The sequence below is a fragment of the Microcaecilia unicolor genome, chromosome 12 (assembly GCF_901765095.1).
Source record: "Microcaecilia unicolor chromosome 12, aMicUni1.1, whole genome shotgun sequence".
Lineage (NCBI taxonomy): Eukaryota > Metazoa > Chordata > Amphibia > Gymnophiona > Siphonopidae > Microcaecilia > Microcaecilia unicolor.
This window is the reverse complement of record NC_044042.1, coordinates 15,727,463-15,747,141: the sequence shown is the minus strand read 5'-3', so window position 1 is coordinate 15,747,141 and position 19,679 is coordinate 15,727,463. Positions and strand designations below refer to the sequence as shown.

The window sequence follows — 19,679 nt, the reverse complement described above, 5'->3', positions numbered from 1 at the left end:
TTTATAGTGAGTAAAGAGTAGTCTGTTGTTTGTCTGGATTGAATGCTATATCGGCTGCTCCGACTTGATTTCTTGTCTTTCCTGTTAAATGTTTTTTTTTTTCTTTTTGAACTCGAGTAGACTGGGGTGGGAAACCGCCTCAGTTATCTTGTTTTAAATTTGAGTTCCTAGTTCTTGGATCATTAATGTGGACAAACAAATGTATATTTTCTTTACCTGATTGTTTTTTTTCAATATTGTATATTTCTTTAAATTCTAATTTATGTATATGACATAAATGAAATGTTAAACTGAATAAATTAAAAAAAAAAAAAAAAAACTTAACAAACGGCTCTCGCGAGCCCGTGAGAGCCTGCTCCAGCACACCACTGTCTGCAAGTGTCACACTGATGCCTCCAGCCTGTAGAGCATAAAAATAGGTTAAACAGCCAGGGATCTTGCACAGGAAGGGGAGTTCTCTTTAGGGCATTTTTTGTAACGTATGTCTTTATTGTTATTTGTAATAATAAAAACATCTAAAGTCCACCATAGGCAAGTGAAACTCTCTGCTAAATGCTATTGTTAATTTTGAGGAAAAAGACTTCAGACACTCGGTTCCAGCTGATACTAATCTCATTAGTACAGCCGACCGTCTTGCTCTGCGTATACTTTGAACACGTTCATACGGTAAATACGCTAGCGAGTATCGTCATCAGTCAGAAAAACCTCAAATTATATAAACTGTGTTAGAATCCTTAACAAACTTTATTCCGTTTTGTAAAGTTTTAAGAAACTAGTACTTAGCTGTGGTCTGTGCTGAGACTACTGAGTATGCCCACGCCCAACAGTGAGCTCCTGTTTCGCTCAATGCTTCATAAGGAGCTGGACCCCACGTCTTCTCACAGCAAACTTCCAGTACCATATGTTTTCTTGTTAGAAATAATAAAAACACAAATTAAAAAAAGAAAAAAAACCCATCAAAATGCAGTAGTAACAAGCAAAAGCATAGAATCTACAGTAAGATCATCCTGTTAAAAAAGACAATTTGTACAGGCCTGGTGATGCTGTGCACATCAATGTGGAAGGGTCCCAGTAAGATCCCAGCGCTGGGGAAGCTGCAGAGGTAATGCTCACAGCCCCTGGTGGGGGAAGGGAGGGGCGGAAACATCTTGGGAATTCTTTAACGTTCAGGGCTCGGGGCTCATATTTGCTGGATTCCAGAAGGACCCCTATGCCTGGACCTAGACCAGGGCTGGGTAAAGTAATTTGGGAAAGAATGATAGAATCCTTTATGAAACTTATGGCTCAAGATCTCAGCCTTGATTGCAAGAGGAGTTATCAAGCTGCATTACAGGACTAATTTGTTTTATTTGCCTCTTTCTGTGTATTAAAGGATTCTAAGAGATAATTAGGTCATGTAAGTACTAAAGTGCGGTTTGCGAAGTGCACTAGCTTCACTCCGCAAGCTGTATAGCCTGTAAAATAACTCTAGCTAAAAGCTTTTAAGACTGGACAACCCAGATGGATTATCCGCCAAGCCATAGCCCAATGCTCCCAGGCTGGCCCCCTTCATCATCAGCGGTGACCAGAGTGCACCCCATTGGCTAAACCCCCAAATCAAGGATCCTTTGCTTGTGCTGTCCCAACCAGAGCCCTTCCCCACCCAAAGGGCTCCCACTCACAGGTGTTTCCTTCTCCAAACAAAGACCCTCCCCCAGGCTCCCCACATACTCCTGAAGGCCTTTCCCCCTCCCCCACAGGCCTAACTTAGTCAAAATCCCTGTGTCCAAGGGAACAGGCAAAAGCAATCCCCGGTCACTCCTTCCTTTCTTCCAAAATGGTGCTGACAACTGCTAGCAGAAGTCTCACAGTACCTACCAATAATATGGAGTCATGTGTACGACATGTAAAGGCAGTAGATGGAAGAAGGCAGGTGAGGGCAGGAGCTGTTGGGCATTGCTCCCTCCTACACTGCTGGACAGCAAGGATTTTGACAAGGTAGGCCTGGGGTCGGCGTGGGGGGGGGGGGGTGTTGTCCACTAGGGAGGGCCCTTTGGATTGGAGAACAAGAGGGAAAGGGAAATGGGACTTGATATACCGCCTTTCTGAGGTTTTTGCAACTACATTCAAAGCGGTTTACAGTTATTCAAGTACCCAGTTATTATTATATTGATCTGAAAAATACCTACTTGCGCTTGATTAAAGCTACACAAGGTAAAAAAAAAATTGCAGGCTTTTTTGGACTTTCAGGCTTTAAAGTCTGCTGTGCACAATCGGGAGATAGTGCAACTGGATTATTCCTTATGAAATTCATTGTAAACTCCAAATAGTGTTGAACACGGCAATCAGCATTGTCTTGGACCCCTTGTACAGATATAGCGTTGTAATTTTCAGCATTTGCTAAGTTTTAAACCATTTACCTGGGGAGACTCAGGACAGAAAATGATGCAAAATCTAATAATATAATAATTTATACCTCAACGTTCTATGGCTGACTGGCTGTCTGGGTTCATAACATCCTGATGTCAGCAAGCCTCCAGCGTTCCTTTGCCTCTCACTGTCCCACCCTTGTGTAAAGACGAAATGACATCAGAGGAGGGTGGAACAGTGAGAGGGAAGGGAACGCTGGAGGCGAGCTGATGTCAGGATGTTACGAACGCAAGCAAGTGAAGGCAATAGAACGCTGGAGGGTATGCGAGCCCAACGGAGGGGAGGCCAGGGCAGAGGACAATCGCTGGACATGGAGGGGAGGCCAGAATCCTGGGATACGGAGGGCAGGGCAGAGGAGAATCGCTGGACATGGAGGGGATGGGAGGTGAGAGGAGAATTGCGGCACATGGAGGGGAGGTCAGAATTGTGGAACATGGAGGGGAGGATGGGAGAGGAGGGAAGAATCGCGGGACATGGATGGGAGGGCAGGGGAGAGAGAAGAAATTGCTTAGACGAGAGCCTTCCTAGAGCCCATTTCATTTTTGACGAAACAGGCTTGGTTGCACTCGTATTTGTATAAGCTTTGTTGGAATGTTCTGAAACGGAAGCTGAGTTGTAGTCAGCGGGCTATCTTTGAGGTTCTGATTATATGGGACATATATCCGATCCTCCTTCCCCTCCGGGCCTCACCAAAGACTTGTACAGGGGCATCAACACCTCCTTTCTTCTGTTCATTATGCCTCTCTATATGCAGTCCAGCATCCATCTGGCTATGGCTACCTCCTTGTCACATTGTTTTGCCACTTTGGGGTTCTCAGACACTGTCACCCCCAAGGTCCCTCTCCTGGTCGGTGCACTTCAGCCTCTTGCCACCTAGAACATACAGCTCCTTGGGATTTCTGCTCCTCAGAAGCTATTTCAGTCATCTCCAACAAGAACAGCATCACCGCCATCACCTTCTAAGCTACCCCATTGATTCAGTTGGGTAGTACCTGTTTGGGTAATTCTTGGCTTGTGGTGATCCTGAAGAACCAAAAAATCCCTACACAAACAAGAAGAAGACAAAATGAAAAAGAATTTGAGTACCTACAATAGAACTAAATGTAAATCTGTCAATGTAGCATTCAGTGTATACCGATGGTGTAGCTGCAGTAATCGGTGAACCGACTGCAACTTCAATGTCCAGGGGTTCAATAACTTATAGCCTTAACTTAGAGAAACCCAGAAGCTCTGTGGTGACTGAATCTGAATTCTGGCTTAAGGATGAGGTTCCTAGGTCTGATTTCACTGACCCTGACATTTTAATTTATGAGAGATCGAGCTCTGATTGGATATTTTTAGGAGAATAAGTATGCCTAAGTAATGGAGAGGGAAGGCAGTCAGCTAGTTTCAGGTCAGAGTTTATTCTGAATCTCAGTAATGATTCATGGAAAAAAAAGGTGAATTATCTACTTAATAAAGAAGCCATATTTTCTCAACTCTTTTAATTATAGCTCACAAGGGCTCAGTAAGTTTTCTTGAGCTTGGTTCAGTCACAAAATTTAAGGAGTTAAGTCTAGCCCATGAATTCTTGGTCCAGTTCTTAGGACACACCCAGCTAGTCAGGTTTTCAAGATAGGAACAATAAATATGCAGGTACCACCTCCATTCTATACAAATCTATCTCATGCACAGTGGCGTAGGAAGGGGGGGCGGTGGGGTGGTCCGCCCCGGGTGCACGCCGCTGGGGGGGTGTTGGCTCCGCTGGTTCACTGCTCTCTCTGCCCTGGAACAGATTACTTCCTGTTCTGGGGCAGAGAGAGCAGGGAACCAGCGGAGCCGACGCAGCTCCCAGCGACGTGCAGTTGGGGTGGAGTGGCCCTCCCGCCCGTCCCCTTTGGTAAGAATGCTCTCGGGGGGGCGAGGGTGCATGCTCCGGGGGGGGGGGGGGGGGTGCGTGCCGTGCTGCACCCGGGGGGGGGGGGGTGCGCAGCAGCAAACCGCCCCGGGTGTCAGCCACCCTCGCTACGGCACTGCTCATGCATATTTATTGTGGGTATCCTGAAAACCTGAGAGGCTGTGTCTCGAGGACTGGGTTGAGAACCCCTGGGTTAGCTCCATGTCTCACTCATAGGCATCCAGTTTCAAATTCCCCACCTAGGGCTGGATTTATGCGTTTTGGGCCAGATTCTACATATGGCGCCTGAAAAATCCATGCGGTAAAAAAGTACATCTAGGCATATTCTCTAAAGTACACCTACATTTTATAGAATCGGCTTAAATTTCCGCATGGTATATAAAATACACCGAGCGCCTGTCCACATGACCAAATTTGGTCACATCCATTTAGGCCATGTTTTACTTGGCATAAAACCCAACACCTAAATTAGGCACAGAGCAGGTGTATTCTGTGATAATGCGCGTAGATTTTCCAAACACTCAGGACCTGCCCATTCCACACACCCTTTTCAACTATGCAACTTGGAATTTATTCACATCACATTACAGAATACACTTAGTGAGTTGTACACGTAACTTGTAATTAATGCCAATTAGTGCTGATAATTGCTTGTTAACATCCAGTTAACAGTGCTGATTAGCTAGTTAACCAATTAAGTTACGTGCATTGTTGTAGAATATGCTTCGATTTCAGCGTGGAAATTAAGGCGCGATATATAGAATTTAGGAGACTGTGTCCCCTAAGATGCAATATTTAAGAAGCCCCCCCCCCCCACCTCAATTAAGTAGGAAGTAAATTTTAGATTTAATAGATCAATGGTTCTCAAACCGATTCGGGAGTACCACCAGCCAGCTGAGTTTGCAGGATTGCCCTAATGAATGTGCATGAGAGATTTGCATATAATTAAGGTGACAGGCATGTAAAACTGGCTCATGCACCCTGAAAACCCAACTGGCTGGTTGTCCTCCGGGACAGGTTTGAGAACCATTGTAATAGACAATAAACAACCAATCAGGATATCCGCCGTGACTATACATGAGATCAATCTGCATATGTTAGAGACTCAGTGTATGCAAATTGATCTCATGAATATTAATTGTAGAAAGCTTGGAAACCTTACTGGCTGTAGGGTCCCCAGGACAGCATTGGGAAGCCCTGCATTAGAGGGGACCAGCTTTTATTTTCAGGGCTAGTTTTGTCACACTGCATATGTCAACCTAAGGCAAAGAAATCCTTGACTCCACAGCTAGTTGGATTGTCATAGTATCTATAATGAAGGTGCAGTATATGAAATTTATCCCATGCATATTCATTGTGGATATACTGAAATCCAACTGTTTTTAGGACTGGTTTGGGAAGCCCTGGCCGCAATTGAAATATGACCCTATCCAGCTCTTCTAAGATATTTTCAGTGCACTTCAGCATTATCACCTCAGCCAGGAAAGGCTGAGTACATCTTGCTTTTAGCCCAGTGCATGCAGGGAGCTGTAGTTCCTGTCTTCTTTAGGGAAATTCAAAACTAGAACTCCCTGCATGCAATGAGATAAAACCAGATGTGGCTGAGCTTGTTTCAGCGTTGGTCATAGTAGCTCCTTGCTCATTAATAAGCATTCTTCTAGCAGGACGAATGCCATGTTAATTCAGAGCGCCTTAAATGGGAAATGAAAAGTAACGTTTCCAATGCCTTGTGCCGATGGAAGTGCTTTCATCCAGCTTTGATGTTCTGTATCTGTTTTGAGTGTGTACGTAATCCACGTTGAATAGATGGCATCTGGGTTTGGTGGAATATAAGTGCTTCATTAAATAACATTTTATGCTCACACCCTTCTCCCCACATTCTGCAGATATAGGACTGATGAACGCAGGTGAAGTCTGGGTTTTCTACACTGATTCCCTTGCATACTAAATCTCATTCTATTTTGCTTTTCTGTCACCAGTGTCTGCACCCTGACACTTCCTGTTTTAAGGACTGGGAAGCCCACCATTTGGACTTTCACTATTGTGCCCTGTATAGGTCCCAGAAGGACACCTATTCACGCTTTACAGAGACACCTTTCTTGGAAGCAGCCTTCCAAAGAGCTTAATGAGCCCAGCCTGCCTCTAGCACTGATAGAGCTGTGTTTTAGTCCCATCTGGTGCCCTGCCACGGTACATGGCTATGACTGTAAATAGTCCCATATCTAAATGCCTCATACCCTTTTAAAGATGGACTATCATGTTACAGCAGAGAGGTGGATAAAGTAGCAAGGTTGGGAGCAGCTGTGTTACAATTCCTCTTACTTCACTGGGCCACGTTTCTTTGGGTTCTTAACAGGGAGACGGTGGCAGAGATGCACAAGTCCAAAGCAAAAGTTCCAGGTAGGTGCTACAGCCTCGGACAGTGACACAAGATAAAGTCAGTGTCTATAATCCAGAAAAGGGGACATGACGATTGCCAGCAGCCATCCTCAGCCTTCTATCTTCCTGTTTGGACAGTAAGAAGGGAAGTTTAACGTAAGCTACTGTTAAGACATGCTACTACTACTACTTATCATTTCTATAGCACTACTAGACGTACGCAGCGCTGTACACTTGAACATGAAGAGACAGTCCCTGCTCAACAGAGCTTACAATCTAATTAGGACAAACAGGACAAACAAGAGATAAGGGAATATTAAAGTGAGGATGATAAAATAAGGGTTCTGAACAAGTGAATAAGGGTTAGGAGTTAAAAGCAGCATCAAAAAGGTGGGCTTTTAGCTTAGATTTGAAGACAGCCAGAGATGGAGCTTGACGTACTGGCTCAGGAAGTCTATTCCAGGCATATGGTGCAGCAAGATAAAAGGAACGGAGTCTGGAGTTAGCAGTGGAGGAGAAGGGTGCAGATAAGAGAGATTTACCCAGTGAACGGAGTTCCCGGCGAGGAATGTAGGGAGAGATGAGAGTGGAGAGGTACTGAGGAGCTGCAGAGTGAAAGCACTTATAGGTCAATAACAGGAGTTTGAACTGTTTGCGGAAACGGATAGGAAGCCAGTGAAGTGACTTGAGGAGAGGGCTAATATGAGCATAACGACACTGGCGGAATATTAGTCGTGCAGCAGAATTTTGAACAGATTGAAGAGGAGAGAGATGGCTATTTTAGACCAGGTCCCATTTTATGCCATTTATTATTTATTTAGTTATTTATTGGGAAGTATTAACCGCCTTTATTTAGAGATTCACCCAACACGGAGACCTAGTTACTAATAACTGGGATTAACAGTAAAATTGCACATCTTAATGGTAGCCCATGTGGAACACTTTTGACCTAAATCAATCAAATCCCCTAAATCACTGGACAAAAATGAAATGATCACTAAAAAAAACGAGTCATTTTCTCTGTTATTATGTTAAAGTGGACCTTCCTCTAATTCAAATCACAAGCAGCATACACATCTCAAACAGTTATAATCATCAGTCCACTGTATAATCCTTTTTATTACCAACATTTACCCCCCCCCCACCCCACCCCTTTTTTACAAAGCTGCACGGCAATGCTGACACAGCCCAGTCACTTTGATAGGGCTGGGTCAGCATTACTGCACCTACAGCTGCCAATGCGGCTTTGTAAAAGGAGAAGTTAGTTCATGCAAAATCTTATCAAGAAATCATATTGAAAAATATTTTTAAAAAAGTTATACTTCCATGGGTCACTGTTTAATTCATTCACTGATATTAGAGCCTCCATCTTGAATCCCATTACAATACTGAGTTTATTTATTTCTTTGCTGCATTTGTACCCCACATTTTCCCACCTATTTGCAGGCTCAGTGTGGCTTACACTATGTTGCAAAAGGTATAATCATAAACAGAGTAAGAGGTATGGTCTAACTTAACATATTACTGTGTAAGAAATTAGGTAGATAGGTCAGTAGAATTATTTACATAACACAAAATAAAACAGGTAAGATATAATGACCAATAATGATAATGTGATTAACATAATCAAATTAGAAGGGATCAGAATTAGTTGGTTTAGATATAGAATGGAATCAAGTCATTTAGGAGGATTTTTATTGTAAGTCTCTTCGAACAGGTGCGTCTTCAATAACTTCCAGAAGGTTGTCAAGTCATGCGTTGTTTTTATAGCATTCAGTAATTATTCCATGATTTTGTGCAGAGGTATGTGAAGGTAGATGCATGTAGTGATTTGTATTTGAGTCCTCTACAATTGGGGTAGTGGAGGTTTAAGAAGGTACGTGATGAACTTTTGATGTTTCGTGCAGGTAAGTCAATTAGGTCTGACATGTATGATGGAGCTTCTCCATGGATGATTTTATGGGTTAAGGTGCAAACCTTGAATACAATTCGATCTTTTAGTGGAAGCCAATGTCATTTTTTTTCTCTGAGGGGTTTGGCGCTCTCATACTTCGCCTTTCCGAATATGAGTCTAGCTGTGGTATTTTGGGCAGTCTGGAGTTTCTTAATGGTTTTTTTCTTTGCATCCTGCGAAAATGGAGTTACAGTAATCCAGGTGACTCAGTACTAGTGATTGCACTAGTTTGCGGAATACTTCCCTTGTGAAAAAAGGTTTCACTCTTTTCAGCTTCCACATAGCAAAGCACATTTTCTTTTGTCACATTCTTCGCATGGCAATCGAGGCTGAGATTTCGATCAATAGTGACACCCAGGAGTTTTAAGTTATCCAACATGATATCGTGTTTCATTGTATCACTACAAGAGGGATGGTTTGAAAAACAGAAGCTAGGTTCACTTTTAGAACGCACATTAAAATGTACTTGTTCTTTCTGGCATATTCTCTTGGATGAGGCAGTTGAGTCGGTAGAGCGGAAGGAGGTAATTCACTATGCTTTTTATTTATTGGTTTATGTGTTGCTTAAGGTACTTGTTGGGTTTTTATCATTTTTTAATGTATGTTTTTATTGTAATCTGCCTAGTCCTAGGCGGAATATAAATCACTAAAATAAAGTGATGCCTAATGGTACAGGGCTTATAAAAGCATGACACACAGAGTGACTGGCATAGGATTATTCAGTAGCGCATTTGCATTATATTTTTGGAATAACACTATAATTTTGAACTGCGTGGTCTGGGATTGTTTGTTTGAAAAGAATTGCTTCTTTTATTTGTAATATATCTGCCGGGGCCAGAAGGAGTCTGTAGAAATATAATCGATGTTGGAAGGAGATGTTGGAATTGCACTTTGGTGCCCTCTGTTGTCCAATGCAGGTAATGTTAGCTTGTTTGCTCTCTCTCTCTAGTGCCGGTGGGCCTATCCTGGGATATTTAGGGGGTCTTTTACTAAGCAGTGGTAAGCTTACCGCTCATTAAACCGGAAGTACCGCTGCAGCACAGCAGTAGTTCCCACCCACAGCGTGCGCCAATTCCAGCGCTGCAAAAAAATAGTTTTATTTTTGTAGCGCCGGTGTTTACCCGGTGGTAAGCACTGCCCAGTTACCACCGGGTTAGCGCGGGAGCCCTTACCGCCAACTCAAAAACATGCGCTGATGCCAGCGCAGGCCCCCTTTTGCCGCAGTTTAGTAAATGGATCCCTTAGTTATTTCAGGTCAATGATTTCCAAACCTGTCCTACTGATCCCATAAAAGTCTGTTTTTTTTCAGGAGATCCATATAATTATCCTATATAATAATTTGTACCTCCAACGTTCTCTGGATGGTTGGCTGGGTTCGTAACATCTCCTGACATCAGCAAGCCTCCGGCGTTCCCTTCTGTCTCACTGCCCCACCCTCGCGTAAATACGTAATGACATCAGAGGACAGCAGAACAGTGAGAGGGAAGGGAACGCTGGAGGCGAGCTGACGTCAGGATGTTACGAACGGAACAGAAGGCAGCCAGCCAGAGAACGTTCAGGTACAAATCGCTGGACATGGAGGGGAGGAGAGAATCACGGGACATCGAGGGGAGGGGAGGGCAGAGGAGAATCGATGGAGATGGATGGGATGGGAGGAGAGGAGAAGAGAGGAGAAATCGCGGGAAATGGATGGGAGGGCAGGGAAGAGGAGAATAGCTGGACATGGAGGGCATGGGATGGGATGGGAGGGAAGAATGACTGGACATGGAGGGGAGGGCAGGGGAGAGAGAAAAAACGCTTACACGAGAGCCTTCCTAGGGCCTGTTTCATAGTTCACGAAATGGGCTTGGTTCCACTAGTAATTTATATTTCCCTACAGAAGAGACCTTGTATGTGCAAATGTATTTCATGCATACGGTATTCATTATGAGTATCCTGACGACTGACTGTCTGTGGGGTCAATAAAACATTTAAAAGTTGCTGTTTTTGTGGCTTACACAGAGTGGATTAAAGAGAAAAAGTGTTATTTCCTGAAGACCACCTCCCTCACTAAATTCAAGTCCATTAGTGCCACCAAGATTTTGAGTTATAATATACAATCACTTCCTTTTACTTAGGGAAGGCATTTTAGCTCACACCTTTTTCAGCAGCTCAAGGTGAGTTATATTCTGATATTTTCCAATTCCCAGAGAGATCACAATCTCAGGGCCCCTTTTACTGACAGAATTAGCGTTCCCTAAATGCTAAGAAGCCCATTTTATACCTATGGACTTCTTCACATTTAGAGTGTGCTAATATTTTTTTTTGTTACATTTGTACCCCGCACTTTCCCACTCATGGCAGGCTCAATGCGGCTTACATGGGGCAATGGAGGGTTAAGTGACTTGCCCAGAGTCACAAGGAGCTACCTGTGCCTGAAGTGGGAATCGAACTCAGTTCCTCAGGACCAAAGTCCACCACCCTAACCACTAGGCCACTCCTCCACTGTTGCTACTATTTGAGATTCTACATGGAATGTTGCTATTCCACTAGCAACATTCCATGTAGAAGTCGGCCCTTGCAGATCACCAATGTGGCCGCGCAGGCTTCTGCTTCTGTGAGTCTGACGTCCTGCACGTACGTGCAGGACGTCAGACTCACAGAAACAGAAGCCTGCGCAGCCTTCTACATGGAACATTCCATGTAGAATCTCCAATAGTAGCAACATTCCATGTAGAATCTCCAATAGTATCTATTTTATTTTTGTTACATTTGTACCCCGCGCTTTCCCACTCATGGCAGGCTCAATGCGGCTTACATGGGGCAATGGAGGGTTAAGTGACTTGCCCAGAGTCACAAGGAGCTGCCTGTGCCTGAAGTGGGAATCGAACTCAGTTCCTCAGGACCAAAGTCCACCACCCTAACCACTAGGCCACTCCTCCACTTAGTGTGGGCTAAGGTTTAATAAGAGGGTCCCTAAGTTTGTACCTAAGGCAGTAGCGGGTTAAGGGACTTATCCAATACCAACAAGGAGTGTCAGTGGGATTTGAATCTTGGCTTTCCTGGCGCTCAGTTCAGTGCTCTAACTGTTAAGTCACTCCTGCATAAAGAGTCCTAGGTCCTTTAAACAATTGATGTCAAGAAAATAATCAGCATTGTTTTTTATAGGTTGAGAGATCTACTTACCTCATCGTATTTCAGTACTATTATGCCCTGTTTTGATTATTGTAATGGCCTCCTAATGGGATTACCTAGAAATTCTCTTAAAGCGTTGCAAGTCGCACCAAATGCAGTTGCAAAAGGAATAACTGGTTGTTCTCATTTGTTTTCAAAAGACGGCATTGGCTCCCGATCGAGCAAAGAATTTAAAATCTTGCTTCTGGTTTACAAAGTCCTTAAAACTTTTTTTTGGCTCCTATGATTACGACTAACTTGCAGATTTATCAACCACTTAGAATGCTAAGGTCAGCTTGGAAATCTCAATTAGAAATACCTTCTTTCAAGGTATTAGACTGGAGGAATATTGAAAATCAGTCTTTAAGGTGGTAGGACCTAACTATGGAATGCTTTGCCTTTGAAGACACAAGTGGGAAGTGAAAGATTGAGGATATGACAGATAAAAGGGATTACAGTAGGAGAGATAGTGATGGGTGGGAATAGGATCAGAGGAACAGGTAGTTAGTTTCAAGGAGGAAAGAAAATGTTCAGTTTCCTCTTCAGTGATTTCAGAAAAGGAAGGAAAGGAGGCAGGGGTTGAAGGAGGGTTGAGAGAATGGACTAAGGGAAGGAGAGGTGGAGGTGACTTGGTTGAGAATTCAAGTTTAATCTTGTGAACCTTATCATGAAAGTACTCAGCCAGAGCAGTGGCGTTCCTAAGGGGGCTGACACCCGGGGCGCAGTGCCCCCTGGAACAGCGCAATGCCCCCCCGGCGAAAGAACCATCGATCCCCCGGCAAAAGAACCCCCTCGGATGCACGCCGCTGGCGGGGGGTGCCGCGCGCCTGCCAGCTCTTCGTTTTCATGCTCCCTCTGCCCCGGAACAGGAAGTAACCTGTTCCGTGGCAAAGGAAGCATGAAAACGAAGAGCCCCCAGCAGCGTGCACCCAGGGCGGACCGCCCCCCCCTTGGTACGCCACTAAGCCAGAGTCTGGTGAGAAAGTGAAAGGGGAGTTGGAGGTGAAGGCATTTTGAGGAAAGAGTTCAGTGTTGCAAAGAGATGTCAAGGGTTTGAGCCAAGAGAATTTGTCAACTGGATGTAGTTGGATGTAGTAGTCCTGTTTGGCAAGTGAAAGAGCAAACTGGAAGGAGTTCAGCAAGAATTTGAGATGTATGAAGTCAGCATGGGCACGGAATTTCAGCCAAAGGCATTCAGCAGAGCGGGCACAGGAACATAGGTAGTGGATTCTAGAGGTCAGCCAAAGCTGGGGTTTGGTACGCCTTACATAACGGGGAATGGGATTTCCTGGGCACCAAGATTTCACCGGTCCCCGAGAAGAAGCAGTGCTGAGAGGACTGCTCCCTCTCCATACAGGCGGTGCGGATGTGTGGGTCTGCTTTGACATTGCAGATTCAGCAGTCTGTTTCTGCACTGGCACCCCAGTCTTTCCCGATGTCGGCCCTTGATGAGAGCCTCTGGGCCTTGCTCCCTGAGCTTTCGGCGGGGTTCGTGCAGAGTGTATCGGTGTCTGGGGTGCTTGCGCCAGCCATGCCTCTAGCTACAGTCCCGCATGGCCATCAGCCTGCGATGAGGTCTCCAATGCCGATGCTGCTTGCGGTCTCAGCGTCAACTGCCACCCGTGTTGGCACACCCTTGACATCGGTGGAGGAAGCTTTACCAGTCGAGGCCAGAGCCGACACCTCAATGCCCCTCTCGGGAACATGGTGCCTCTAAGTCGAGGCAGGCTCAGTCTAAGCCCTCCCAGGAGAAAATCTTGGCTGACACTGATGAGGAGCGCTCATGGGACTTGGAAGAGGATCCATGGTACTTCTTAGAGGAGGAGTCCTGTGGCATTCTATCTGATCCCTCCCCTCCACAAGAAAGAAAGAAGTCTCCGCCTGAGAGCCTTTCCTTCCTCTCTTTTGTAAAGGACATAGCGACTGCCATCCCAATTCCTTTTGAAGTGGAGGATGAGCCCAGGGCTAAGATGTTCGAGGTCCTGGACCACGATTTTCCTTCTAGAGAGGCTGTGACGGTCCTGCTTCATGAGATCTTATGGGACGCTCAAGTGAAGAACTGGGAGTCCCCTCTGTCGGTCCCTTTCCTCCCCATGAAGATTGATATCATGTACCAGATTCAGTGTTCCCCTGGGTTTGATAGGCTCCAGTTGCCTCATCCACACTTAAAAGGGGCAAGAGGTCTAGGGACTATGCTTTGGCGCCCCTGGCAGAGAAGTTAGAACCCTGGATTCTTTTGGGCAGAAGATGGCCTCCATGTTCATCTCCTGTATCCAATTGTACCAACTCTACACGAGCCTGTACTTGCAGTCATTGGCGTGCAGTATGTCTGATTTAGCAGACTCTCTCCCACCGGAACAGGCTGAATCTGTTCGCCAGCTGGTCAAGCAGCAGAAAGCGTAAGTTCTTGGCCAGGAGCGCCTACAACACTTTTGATGTGACCTCTAGGATTTCTGCTTAGAGTATAGCGATGCGCAGACTCTTATGGATGCATGTCTTTGACTTGTAACTGGCAGTCCAGCAAAGATTGGTAGATGCCACGTGCCAGGGGGATAATCTTTTTAGAGAAAAGGTGAAGGAGGCCACTGACCTCATCAAGAACCACATTGATTCTCCCTCTCGCTGGGCGACTTTTGCTCCTGCCTTCTCCTCTAGGAGGTTTTCAGGCAAGTCGAAGAGGAGTACTTATTACTCACAGGGGAATACGCACACCAACTCAGCAGGCTTAGTTCCAGGGCGCTTGTTCTTGTCACCAGCGTGCACCTAAAGCCCAGACGGCTCCCCAGTCAAAGCAGGGGGCGAACTTTTGACCGGCTCCAGCACAGTATAGCCGCTGTAAAAGTGACCATCCTGGATTACCTGCTGGTCGGGGGGGAGGCTGAAGTTTTACCAAGAAAGGTGGCCTCTTAATTTTGAATCATTGGACTTAAAAACCTGCAAAATGTATTTATTTAAAAAATCTTGAGAAACTCTATGCACATACAAATTTTTGCATGTGAAAATACTTATCTTTAACTCATTCACCTGACAGAGACACCTGCCTTTCCTTTCCAGGCTTCACTGGGGACAAAAAATATTCACAAAGCTTTTTGTTCACATGCACACCTACAATAACTTCCACATTGAAAATTACTTTACTAACTTATTCATAATCACTTACTATTCACATTGTCACTCTTCGACTTGCAACCTTGCAAAACTGGCACTACCCACCAGTGGCATAGCCACAGGTGGGCCTGGGTGGGCCAGGGCCCATCCACATAGGGCTCAGGTCACCCAACAGCAGTGCACGTTTAGCGGTAGCTGGTGGAGATCCCAAGCTCTACCAGCTGAAGACTTCCCCCTGATGGTAATGAAAACGCTACTTTCCACGATACTGGCACCTGCGTGTGTTCAGTTTTCAGCGTATGCCTGCTGCAGACTGCCAAGGTGGAAAGAAGCATTCTCCTGCCAGCTGAGATGTCTTGTGGTGGTGGTGGAGGAGAACATTTGGTGCCCACCCACTTCTTGCCTAGGCCCACCCAAAATCTGTTGTCTGGCTACGCCCCTGCTACCCACTCTGTACAGACGCCAACAATTCTGTTCCAGTCATATACTTCATCATATGGTACCAAGTAAGACGTAAGACTATCACCATAGTCAATCAAAAATGCATTTCATTTGATGTCATCATTCTATCCCTTCAATTCTGTTCTTTACAACATCTACAACACTTCTTTATCGCACACATAGGAAGCTGGCAATGATAACAGTCCAATCAGAAATCCAATCCAAAAATTCACTCCATCTGATACTGGCATTCAGTTCCTTTGGTCTCACACTCCGCAGCCTGAATATACATTTCTGTTTGTACTTCTTCCTCTATCGCCTCCTCTAGGTGATATGTAGGCAATATATTTCTAAAATAAAACATTTCAACAAATCAATTGGATGATGATCTCTAAGACACTGTTTCTCAACCAAGGCTTTGGGGCACAGCCAACCAGTCAGGGTTTCAAGATATCCACAATGATATACATGAAAGAAATCTGCATGCACTACCTCCTTGGTCTCATGCATATTCATTATGGACATCCTGAAAACCCAATTGGCTAGGTGTGCCCCGAGGACAAGGTTGAGAAGCTCTGCTCTAAGGCAGTGGCCAGAGCTGGCCTTAGCACTTGTGGGGTCCTGTGTGGACAAGTTTGGCGGGCCCCGTCCCCAGTGTCCGGCATCTACCCCTCTTTCTGAATCCCCCCCACTTTTCGGCATGTCCCCCTCTGAGGTAACTTCCTGTTTTCACAGGGATGAGACGCCACAGAGAGAAGGTTCTGGGACTAGCTCCCAGCAGCGTAGGTGAATCGCTGACGCTGCTGGTGAGCTGTTCAGGGGTTCAGAGAGAGGGGCACTACAGATGCTGGTCCATAGGCAGGAGGAGTTGAGAGAGGGATGAAATGCTGGACCTGAGGGCGGAGGGGAGGGAATCTGAGGTGCTGACTTGGTTAAGTGCACGGCCTCTAGGAGTATGGGACCCTGTGCAGCTGCCTCTGTTGCCCCTGCTTAAGGCTGGCCCTAGCAACGGCCAACCATTGGTGCTTCCTGTCTCTTTATTAAAGTGCTTTGTTTTGGGGCCTTACAAAGAAATTTGAACTTCCTAAAGCATGTCAAGAAATGTGTTGAGTTGGTCCAATGAAAATATCTTTCCTTACATTAATTTTAGCTAGTCTATCTTTAGTTTAATACCAATTGCTTACGTATCAAAATCTTGTTTTCTGACATCAGGTTCTATTTTTGTTTTCTTCTCACTTTTCTACAGCTACGGAAAAACGTAAGTATTGACTATATATTTCCTATGCAGTGTGCTACTGTCTCTGTCACAAACCAGAAGGAAACAAACAGTTTCTTGAAGCTAGCTCTTGCTTCAGTGTATCCAGAGCTGCCAAGTTACCCATTCCAGGAGGGAGACTCTTTGGCCAGTCCTGGTTTTAAACTTACATCCCAAAGCAGTGTGGGACTTGTAGTCCATGATTCTATCCATTGAAATCAGTGCTACAGGTACCATAATGCACCAGGATGAGGTTGGCAGAAATCCAGGACCGGCCAAACAGTCTCCCTCCTGGAATGGGTAACTTGGCAGCTCTGGTGTATCTGTGGGCTTGGCCAGGGTCTTTGTTTTTACTCTTAATACTCCACCATAATAGCAGATGGTAGATAAGGGCATTTAGGCTTAAACAAATGTCCCTCTGTGCTTACCGTAGACCTAATCAGCATCCGTTCTTCATCCTTTCCTTCCTGGCCCTTAGCATTGCCACTTGCCCAATGCGCGCTTGAGTTCTGCCACTGATGTCTCGATGCTCAAAGCTTACCATGCTTGCAACATTCGACTGGTTGTAGCTGGTCTGGCGTGCATGTTATTCAGCGTCTAATGCGCAAAGTGGTTCTGTGTCGCTTTTACTCTTCGTGGTAGCAGCTACCGAGAATCCTATGCAAATATATTACAATGAGCTCATTAGTATTAAAATGGGCATTCCATGCGAAGCACAGAAAGGAGCACCTACCTTTAATGTTCAAAATGTTCCGGCAGGTCTGGAGCTGTCGTTGCATGAAGGCGACTTCTCTGTGGACCAGTCTGCTTGCATTTTGTAGTAGTATCTGCACGTGTGAGTGTCCCGCACGTAACATTAGTGTTAAAAAGTTGCCGTGGAACATTTTTGAATAGTATCTGCATGTGTGTGTGTAATGCCGTGTACGTGTCCCGCATGTAACAGTAAAAAAAGTTGTCGAAAAAAAGGAAACTGCATGTGACGTCACTGGATGCCCACCTTTGATGTGGCTACTGCCTTTTCTTCCTGGGCATACGTAGAACATCGATGCTTTCCGTGAAACTGTTCTGAGCATGTGCTAGGCGCTTTCCTTACTCAGCCGCTTGCAGAATTTACATGCATCTCATTTGCATGCGATTTCCCTTGAGCATCAATTGTTGTTTCAAAATTGGCTCATTTTAACTGCAGATATAAGATGCACTCGGTATTTAACGGTGACTTTTGAGCATCGGGGCTTGAGTTTGGTTACTCCATGAGTGTTATAACTGCTATTTCAATTTCTTTGCAAACATTCTACAGGAAAGAAAACTCTAAAATGAAAAGTTGTGATATGAGGCCCAAAGGGGATAGTTGGGCCCTGATGTACAGGAGCGCTGTAACCTAACATAGTAGATGACGGCAGAAAAAGACCTGCACGGAGTGGAGGAGTGGCCTAGTGGTTAGGGTGGTGGACTTTGGTCCTGGGGAATTGAGGAACTGAGTTTGATTCCCACTTCAGGCACAGGCAGCTCCTTGTGACTCTGGGCAAGTCACTTAATCCTCCATTGCCCCATGTAAGCCGCATTGAGCCTGCCATGAGTGGGAAAGCGCAGGGTACAAATGTAACAAAAATAAAATAGATACTATTGGAGATTCTACATGGAATGTTGCTACTATTGGAGATTCTGTTGCTACTATTGGAGATTCTACATGGAATGTTGCTACTACTGGAGATTCTACATGGAATGTTGCTATTCCACTAGCAACATTTCATGTAGAAGGCTGCACAGGCTTCTGTTTCTGTGAGTCTGACGTCCTGCACGTACGTGCAGGACATCAGACTCACAGAAGCAGAAGCCTGCGCGGCCACATTGGTGATCTGCAAGGGCCGACTTCGCTAGTGGAATAGCAACATTCCATGTAGAATCTCAAATAGTAGGAACAGTGGAGGAGTGGCCTAGTGGTTAGGGTGGTGGACTTTGGTCCTGGGGAATTGAGGAACTGAGTTTGATTCCCACTTCAGGCACAGGCAGCTCCTTGTGACTCTGGGCAAGTCACTCAACCCTCCATTGCCCCATGTAAGCCGCATTGAGCCTGCCATGAGTGGGAAAGTGCGGGGTACAAATGTAACAAAAAAAAAATCCAGTCTGTCCAACAAGATAACTCATATGTGCTAATTTTGTGTATACCCTACTTTGATTTGTACCTGTCCTCTTCAGGGCACAGACCGTATAAGTCTGCCCAGCACTATCCCCGCCTCCCAACCACCAGTCCCGCTTCCCACCACCGGCTCTGGCACAGACCGTATAAGTCTGCCCAGCACTATCCCCGCCTCCCAACCACCAGCCCCGCCTCCCGATCTTGACTAAGCTCCTGAGGATCCATTCCTTCTGCACAGGATTCCTTTATGCTTATCCCACACATGTTTGAATTCAGTTATTGTTTTAGTGCCAATCACTATGCATGTTAATTGCTGCTGGTCTTGTTATTACAATAGAACTGATTCACTAAAAAACACGTGTCCTCTGTGACAATGATAACATGGGCTACTGTGTTTTTGTGAATCAGGGTCTAAGCGCATAGAGGCAGGAGTAACATCAGAAAATACTTCTTCGTGGTAGTGGATGCATGGAATGGACTCCTAGGGGGAGGTGGTGAAGGGAAAAATAGTACTGGATTTTAAGAAGGACTGAGAGAGTATGAAATTCTTAGAAAAAAAACATGTCAGGACAAAACTAAGGCTGCCAACTGGATCCAGGTTCGCAGGACAGGGTCAATCCAGGCCCGGGTTTACCCCAGTGAATGCTGGTACTTGCTACTTCTGGGATTCCGGAATGTTGCCACTCTTTGGGATTCTGCCAGGTACTTGTGACCTGGCTTGGCCACTGTTGGAAGCAGGATACTGGGCTAAATGGACCATTGGTCTGACCCAGTATGGCTCTTCTTATGTTCATATGACCTTTATAGAACAGGGGCTCAGGGGGAGATTCTATATATGACGCCTAAAATATCCGTGCGGAAAACATTTCTGCCTGTGTATTCTATAAATGGTGCCTAGATTTAAGTATGGTATATAGAATATGCTTAGTTGATATCCCAGCGCCTA

General features: G+C 45.4%; 1 protein-coding gene across 1 annotated transcript in view; it reads left to right on the top strand.

The window, feature by feature from the left end:
- Positions 1-6,609: 6,609 nt before the first annotated feature.
- LOC115482003 (AMP deaminase 1-like) overlaps positions 6,610-19,679 on the top strand; it is a 79,272-nt gene continuing 66,202 nt past the window's right edge. The window contains exons 1-2 of the mRNA XM_030221525.1: positions 6,610-6,706; positions 16,588-16,599. Of these exons, the coding sequence (XP_030077385.1) occupies positions 6,679-6,706; positions 16,588-16,599 (40 nt within the window). The 5' untranslated portion in view covers positions 6,610-6,678. The remainder of the gene's footprint in view (positions 6,707-16,587; positions 16,600-19,679) is intronic.